We start from the raw sequence: 8,447 nt of genomic DNA, 5'->3' as shown, positions 1-8,447 counted from the left end.
CCAGTACCAATTAGACTAATAGAAGGGTCCTGGTACTCTTGGGGAGAATAATCGGCGCTCACTTTGTTTGCGAATCTCATCTGTAAGACTAAGAATTCCTCTCATCAGATCCTCATGCTTCTGATCATACTTCGCTTGTATCTTCTCCAATTCTTCTTTATCTTCTCTCATTCTCACTAAAAAGTTATCCAATAACCCATCTATATCTTTGACAGCTTTTTTCTTGGACTTCTTGGTTGGTGGAGTTGCCAAACAATCAACTGCGCCTTTTTCACAATCCCACTCCTCCTCCCGTCTTCGAACAAGCCCATGCATTGAATCTTCCCTCACCCTCCTCCCATCAAGCTCTAGTTGGGCTGCCTTTTCCTGAACTACTCTTCATGTAGCTGGATCAATACTGTTTTGGTCCCACCTAGTTGCGAGTTCAACCATATTCTGTTTGAACTCTCCAAACTCTTCATTTGTCCCACTTTTCTGGAGAGACCGAATTTCATTTTTCTATTATAGGTATATTAGTATTCTATATATATAATCTTTTTATTATGTTAATATGCAGAACTTACTAACCTTATATATTTCAACAAGCTTTTTAACCCTTTGGCGGCAAGACTCTGAGCTGCGTACAATTGGCTGTGGCTGTAACCTCTGAAGTATCTCTGATACCTCAGCCCATTTTGCAACCGTCCTCCCATACCTACAGTTAATTGGGTCTGTTGCCAGAACCTGGCAGACAAGCACAGAATCCATTCAGCCTGTCCACTTTGCTGCCCTTCCAGCTCCGCTTGCTCTATGTCTTCCTCTACCTCTTAGCTGTTTGGGTAGAGCGGTAGCTGCTGCTTGTTGTTGGGCTTCTGGTACATGGAGGACCGAAGTAGGAGAATCCGGTATGATGATTTGGTCTCTTTCAATAGGAGATCGATTCTCATCCATTTTGTTGATAATGATCGGTTATTTCAGGGGTTGTTCTGTCATTTCGGGAGTTTTTCTGTCTTGCTTCATTTTTTCTTTTCCATCTTTTCACACTGGTTACCCTGCCAGATTCTCCAGGTGTCTAAACCCATCTTTTGGACCACGGCCAGGTCCCCACACAGACCTAGGTCGCCAAGACAAATTGAATAACCTATGTTCCTAGATTTAACTGGCACCTAGGTCCCACTGCGCAAACCCTCTATTCCCTTCAGGCCGTGTTCGGTGGTGTAGCGGCGTTTGATTGGGTGTCCGAGGGAAGGGTGCCTCAGAAGAGCCACAGGGGGAACAGGCCTGGTAGCGAGTTTTCTATAAATCATGGACATGATGATGATGATGATGATGGTTGAAATGTCGCTACGTTCTCGTGCATTTAGCAAGTCAGTCTTCAATACCAGTCCCTAACCAGTTAGAGAGATAGTGTAACGTTGAACGGACTCACATTGTCGTCGTCGGCGATCGCTGCTTCCCAAGAGTTAGAGTTGAACAGTCTTAAGCACTTCTCAAATAATTATCCCCTACTGTACTCGAGTACTTATACTTGATAGATATATTTGTCACGTGCCCTATCTGGGCATACTATGATACCGGTATGATACAGATACATACAATAAAATTTTCTCAGTATCATAGACCCCCGTGACTATGGTAGTGGATAATATGGCCGCGTCTATGGTAGCTCAAGACACGCAATTAAATCAGGTGCGTGAACGCGACGGGTGCCACTGCCTTCTACGATACTTAATTTTCGGGGATAGAAGGGTTTACGCGCCAGTATCTACTTGTAGCTGGCGGTAAGCACAATCAGGACCTATCATAAGTTAAGTGCTAGAGAGAGTTTGCGCATAATAAGATCAGGATGACTTGGCGGCCGGGTTGGTCGAGTATGATACGGTACCGGTAAGTTATTTGTCCAAGGGGTAAAAAATACCACCTCACTGACCAGAGCCGACAGAATGATCAAGATGAAGATGATGATCAAAAGATAAGATCGATCAAGCCACCTGGTTCCTTTTCCACGTGATTTTGGGCTTCCTCCTTTGCAACAGCACTGCCTCTCCCACAAACTCCATCCCTGATCTTTAAACTTTTCTTCGCCCGAGCTCGAGCTTTAACCCACTAGGACTATACGATCTTCGACGTGGGATCAAGAAAATGGATTTTCTCAAATTGGCCGTAGCTTCGGCTATCTCCAAGGGGCCTCCATTCCCCTATACTTTCGGCGATAGGGTCGATATCGATAGTTCCATTTGGAGTCTCTACAACGGAACCAAGAGGGTATTCACCGTCGTTGGGCGGGCCATGGTCTCATGCTGAAATAATCTAGGAAGACGGTTCAAATTGCAGCATCTTTTCATTCGAGATCAACGATTCTACTAGAAGTAGACTACCACTTGCTAAAAATGCCCTTCGCAAGATGCGCACACTTCGACACCCGGGGGTAGTCAGAATTATAGACTCGGTCGAGACGGACACCTATATATATATCGCTACGGAGAGGCTGACACCGTTGACCTGGCATGTCCGGAGGGAAGCTTTGAATACGGAGACCATCAAATGGGGGCTTTATAGTACTGCTGTATGGCCCTTTCTCGTTGCCTCATGATTATTAATGAATATGTGTGTTCGCCCCTGACTTGCCGAGGTAATAGATCACCTTGAAATTTGTCAATGAGGAGGCCGCATCTATTCATGGCAATATCCGAGCCTCCTCGATATATACCGCGGAAAGTGGTGAATGGAAGCTTGCTGGGTTTGAGGTTCTTAGCTCCTTAAAGGATGATGATCCGGTCATATATGTGCGGATAATCTCCCTACACCGCAGGGATCACATTGCAGTGCTAACGATTGCGGTAGAGGTTTGGAGGTTTATTGCCGGACTCTGGGAGATACGCTGCGCCTGAGATAGTGAAGGGCGGTTGGGATACTCTGAGGAAGTGAGCTGTGTTTCTTCCACAGAACTGAATCTAATACTAACCTATACCCCCCCCCCATAGCCAACCAATACACGTCGTGGATTCTTGGAACTTTGGAACTTTGATATATGAGGTCTTTAATGCTGGGGCATTCACGAATAGTGAGAAACTATCACAGGCAAAGGCGATACCGCCAAATATGGTACCGTCATATAAGCGCCTTACCCAGCAAAACCCAAAGACCAGGCTGTCAGTGGCTCATTTCCTAGAGCAGGGAAGCCGCAGTAGAGCCTTTTTTGATACACCATTAATCCATATTGCACAATTCGTGGAGAATATGGGTGTCAAGAGTCAGGACGAACGAGAAGAATTCCTGCGGGAGCTCGAAGAGACTGGTGATCAGTTTCCGGAAGACTTCTTCAAAGCCAAGATATTACCGGAATTACTGAAGAGTGTCGAGTTTGGAGGGGGTAAGTTATGCTCCCCGTTCCGCCAATCGAGCGCGGGGTTGAAAGGTTATTGCAGGTGGACCAAAGGTTTTCTCGGTGGTTTTGAAAATTGGGGAGAAGCTTTCCGACGAGGAATGGGAGTCCAACATAACACCCTGCATTGTCAGGCTATTCGCCATTCCGGATCGAGCAACTAGAGTGTTTTTGTTAGATAATCTACCGAAGATGATCGGGCATCTTTCGAACAGGGTTGTTAACGATAAGGTATTCCCGGAGATGTTGACTGGGTTTTCAGATGTTGCGCCAATAGTGCGAGAACAAACCGTCAAAGCTGTGCTAGTGGTTGTTCCGAAGGTAAGCGGAACCTCTCCAGCAGTTCTGTATTTTGCGAGCTAACTTGGATCTGGGTAGCTTTCGGATCGTAATGTCAATGGCGATCTTTTAAAATATCTCGCCAAGACCCAAAATGATGAACAACCGGGGATCAGGACAAATACCACAATTTGTTTGGGTAAGATTGCGAGGAATCTCGGTCCTAATGTGAGGATTTTTCAATCGCCACAAGCTATCTGGAGGGATACTGATGCTCCGTTTAACAGACCCGCCAGAAGGTTTTGACTGCTGCATTTACTAGAGCCCTTAGGGATCCTTTCGTTCATGCTCGGAATGCAGCATTGCTGGCATTGGCCGCAACCGCAGATGTATTTGACGAAAACGATTGCGCCGTGCGATTGCTTCCGGCAATCACACCTTCTTTAGTGGACAAAGAAAAGTATGTAATAGGATACGCCTGGCGTTCTCATGGAAGGAGTTGCTGGATGACCTCACTGTAATTAGGCTCGTCCGCACTCAAGCCAACAAAACTCTTGACGTGTTCCTTCAGAGGATCAAGACTCTCACGGCAAACTACCCAGACACGGCTATGCCCAGCACCACCGCAACCGATTCTGTGGCTGCAGCTCCCCGCATGGGAACTGCCCAAACCGACGAATCCTCCTGGGCCGGCTGGGCAATCAGCAGCTTTACAAAAAAGCTCAGCACTGCTAATGGAGAAATCGAAAGAGCAGCCTCCCCAAGCGCGCTAGGTAACGAACCTCGGCCCGCCTCTGCACCTACTGTCGCCGCACAAACCCAACCCAGCCTATCTGCGGAAACGAGAACCGCCTCCGCCTTAGCACTACACAGAAAAGCCCTCTCACCAGCAACACCCGCTCACTCCAGCTTCCTCGGCGACGAAGACAACGAAGATAACGACCCGGACGCCTGGGGCGACCTAGATGAAGAGAAACTTTTTGACGTGGAGGGCTCGTCGGGTGGTGCCAAACCCAAGTCAACAAATACCGGATCGCTCGACGGATGGGGAGAACCGGATATCGCCTCTATGGCTAATAAATCCAAAAACCCACTGCCTAAAGGCCTCACTAAGAAACCTACAGCACCGCGAATAGGCGTTGGAAATGCCTTTTCGAATGCGAAGGGCAATGTCATGGCGGCGAGGAAGCCTCTGAATAAGACGACGGGTATGAAGCCTATTGTTGCTAGGACAAACCCTACTCCCGCGCCAGCGGCTAAAGCGGAGGTGAAGGCGGATGCCTGGGACAATAATGCAGATGGGTGGGGCGATGGGTGGGATATTTGAATTTTGATTTGAACGTGTAACTTAGGAATTAGTTGTATGTGGTAAGTCAGCCCGGTAATGGTAATGGATTAGTGGAGGGATTGGGAAATGTGTGGGATTACACAAAAAGAGAGGGGGAATGGGAAAAACTTGAGGTCTGCTTGGATTTAAATTTTGGGGTATAACAGTGCCTTGGGATAGAATGGTTGGTTGTGCAGTTCATACTGTTTCATGGGATCTCACTCATGGTGAGCTGCCAATAGAGGTCGTTTGGTAGCCGGACAGGCCGAAACACAGCAAAAGCCAGGGTTTTCGAGCCATCATCACCCAAGAACCATGTGGAAACAATATAGAAAGAATTCGAGAACGATTTACTACAATAGCACCCGCATGAAAGGGTGTGGGACCCTTTCCTTCCATTCTCCTACTCTGGGCGGAAGCCTGAAATAGATATTATGCTTCAGGCGTGGTAATTCTTTCATTCTTTCGTTTTTCTTTTCAAAGCTGGGTTTCAAGGTATCGTGTTGTCAGGGGTTGAGGAGTGGTAGAGGGCTGTTTGGTTGAGTTTTCTAGATACAGGGCATGCGATATCTCTGTATGATACCATAGGTTGATTGAATATTATCCGGGTCGTGTGGGGGTCATCACTATCTCCCATCTACTTGCCAGTTTGTCCTGTCCAGCTGTCTAGGTATCTTAGCTGCCCGGGAATTAAGGCCTTTGTATTTAGCGGTAGATTAATCACACCAACATCCAGCATAACCCAACTCAAAAACCCAACTCGAAAGTCACTTGATAAAGCTTCTCAGGGTAGCATTATTCTAGCCGTACATTCTACGAACCCTCCCATGCACCAACCCCAATTTACCGGGAAAGTGCAATATCATCTATCCTCAAAATCATCTTACAAGTTTCTGCTGCCAATTCGATGGCACTAGTGCTCACCAGCAACGGTTGCAGGACGCTCTCGTCAACGATATTGGTGACAGCGCCCCTTCTAACACTAACCCCTGCAGACTTCTCACCCTTCTCGTGTCTGTTCCTGAGCTCTGTCACAACACGGATGCTGTTAAGGCCGGCGTTTTCCGCAAGAGTTGTGGGAATGACTTCTAGGGCTTCTGCGAACTCTTGCCAGCAGACCGACTCAGTGCCTGTAAGAGCAATGGTGGCTTTCATCAATGCGCGGGAAACTTCAATTTCGGGCGCACCGCCTCCAGCAATGAGGGCCCTAGGCACTTCGTTAGCAATAAGTAATAAGGGAAGGCGGGTTTCAAAATACTTCTTCTTTACGAGACATCTGATGACGCAGAGAGCGTCGTGCAAGGAACGTTCAGCCTCGTCAAGAATCATGGAGTTGGCTCCACGACACAGAACTGAGACAGTTTGGCCAACGCTCTTGACGCCAGTGACTTTTACGATGCGCGCTCCCGCGGACTGCACTTCCTCGACGAGGTCTGCTGTTCCAAGCTTGTCGTCGGTGAAAGAGTCAATATCGGCAATGGGCTTGCATCCGGCGCTCTGTGCACAAACCAGAGTTAGAAAATACGCCCGTGTGATCAGAAGGTGGAGCTCCTGGAAACCATAACATACGAACCTTGCAGATAAACTCAACCTCATCACGTTCAATATCCTTGATTGCTAGAATATTCAATTTGGCCAGGAAATGTAAAGAAAGATCGTTGACAGCGTCCCTAAGAATCGACTTCTGTATGAATAGAACGTTACACTTGGCCCTCTTAATCTTCTTGCACATATTAAGTAAGTATGTCCGTTCTTCCTTCAAGATCTTGTCCATTTGGCGGTAGTCATTGACAACGATTTGGTTTTCCATCTACCAAGCCACCAATTAGCCCATGTTGACCTCTCATTAGTTCTAACAATTTGGGGGGTGAGCAAACATCAGGTTTGGGCGGTGACAATTGAAACTGTATCAAGCCAATTCTCGCCTTCTCCATTCTCGATGGGCCTCCGGAGCCTTTAAGAACATTCTGTGTCAAAACGAGCCCATCCACAAGCTCTGTATCATCAATTGTGCCTCCAACCTTTTTAACTATACGGATATTATTTAAGTCGACGTTTTCAGCAATGGCGGGGTTGATAACTCGTAACACGGCATCAACAGCCATCGGTCCGAGGAGAGTAGAATATTGGGAAACAATCTTGCTAGAAAGTGAGGTGCTCGCTGCATCGAGGAGTGACTGGCGGTCTGTAAGTGCTACGGGGGTTGACATATCGGTGAGGATTTCAACAGCCTTTGCAGCGGCTCTTTGGAAGGATTCTGCGATGACAGTGGGGTGGATGCCTATCATCCAATGTTAGCCATCTCACTCCGTATACTCCTCTGGTGGGTATATTACCTTTTGATAGTAGCTTCTGCGCAGCCCCCAGAAGGCTCCCGGCAATAACAACCACCGAAGTTGTTCCGTCCCCAGCCTCAACGTCCTGGGCGGCCGAGAGATCTACCAACTAAGAGTATCTACAATGAGCAAAACCCACGAAGAGTTCAGTCTCCAGCTTCTCCGGGGAATATATATATATACCATCTTCGCCGCAGGATGCATTACAGCCATATCTTTCAGGATAGTATGCCCATCATTGGTAATCAACGTATTCCCTTTCCCATTCTGAATCATCTTGTCCATTCCCCTCGGGCCGAGTGAAGTCTGTGAAGCGCTATCAGTAAGAACTTCTCCATCATCGATAGAGCCTAATAATACCCTAATAGCGTCGGCCACGGCTGAGTAGACATAATGGGTCAGTTATGATACCAAACACATTCGATGAAAGTGACGGCGAAATACCTCTCGCAGCAATGATATTTGCTGTTCGCACAGCCATAGGCTTCTCCTTCAGACTTGATGTATTAGCCATGACCGGCCCGTAAGATGCAGTAGCTGCCATTTCTGTGTGGTGTTGTGGATTATGCAAATCGTAGAATTTTAATAAAGCTATGATAGAGGGGAGTTGAGGGGCACTGTTTCCATGAAATCCCCCGGAAGATCTCTGCCTGGAGATAAGATGGTGGAGATAAAGTAGTATCTTGGCATGATCCCAACGCATCACTGTAAATAACTCGTGAGTCTTGGGTACTGTACAGTACAAGTACCGGTTGGCTGCTTCTCCTATCATATTATCATACCTGGGAATTTCTGACGGTCATTAAAATATATGATAGACCGTGACTTTTCTAGGGTGTCTATCTTCTTTTTTTTTCGCAGAAAATATCTATAGGAAGGAGGATTTCGTAGCTGTAGAGCTGGTTGGATAAACGCGACAGAGGCCAAAGGATCTGATACACTAAGATTGGGGGTTCGGAAGCTATTTTACATTTCCACAGACGTCTTGGAACTCAGTTTTCTTTTTTTTAAAAAAAAACCCAAAATCATAGCGTGTACTGAACCTCCCCATATAAGAGCCCTGACCTCGGAAGGCTGAGGGAGGGAACAATCCGTCCCTACTACTTTACCCTGTTCAGGGGAGGTTAACGGACCAGAGTGA

At 47.1% G+C, this 8,447-nt stretch overlaps 2 protein-coding genes; one reads left to right on the top strand and one right to left on the bottom strand.

Moving 5' to 3' along the window:
- The first annotated feature begins 1,920 nt into the window (after positions 1-1,920).
- Positions 1,921-5,629, top strand: GSTUM_00011768001 (uncharacterized protein). XM_002842127.2 has 9 exons: positions 1,921-2,244; positions 2,294-2,545; positions 2,619-2,765; positions 2,824-2,903; positions 2,964-3,352; positions 3,408-3,685; positions 3,743-3,871; positions 3,931-4,103; positions 4,169-5,629. Exons 1-9 carry the CDS (start codon positions 2,122-2,124, stop codon positions 4,968-4,970), a joined length of 2,373 nt encoding a protein of 790 aa, XP_002842173.1. The 5' UTR covers positions 1,921-2,121; the 3' UTR covers positions 4,971-5,629.
- Positions 5,630-5,650: 21 nt separating this feature from the next.
- On the bottom strand, positions 5,651-7,902 carry GSTUM_00011767001 (uncharacterized protein). XM_002842126.2 has 8 exons: positions 7,751-7,902; positions 7,667-7,686; positions 7,490-7,612; positions 7,307-7,415; positions 6,848-7,251; positions 6,544-6,780; positions 6,229-6,467; positions 5,651-6,177 (listed from the first exon to the last, which is right to left on the bottom strand). The coding sequence occupies exons 1-8, from the start codon at positions 7,848-7,850 to the stop codon at positions 5,814-5,816; spliced, it is 1,596 nt and encodes a 531-aa protein (XP_002842172.1). The 5' UTR covers positions 7,851-7,902; the 3' UTR covers positions 5,651-5,813.
- Positions 7,903-8,447: the final 545 nt, after the last annotated feature.

Source organism: Tuber melanosporum (assembly GCF_000151645.1).
Source record: "Tuber melanosporum whole genome shotgun sequence assembly, scaffold_9, strain Mel28".
In the NCBI taxonomy this organism is placed as follows: Eukaryota; Fungi; Ascomycota; class Pezizomycetes; order Pezizales; family Tuberaceae; genus Tuber; species Tuber melanosporum.
The sequence above is the reverse complement of the archived record's forward strand: the minus strand, read 5'-3'. Positions and strand labels throughout refer to the sequence as shown.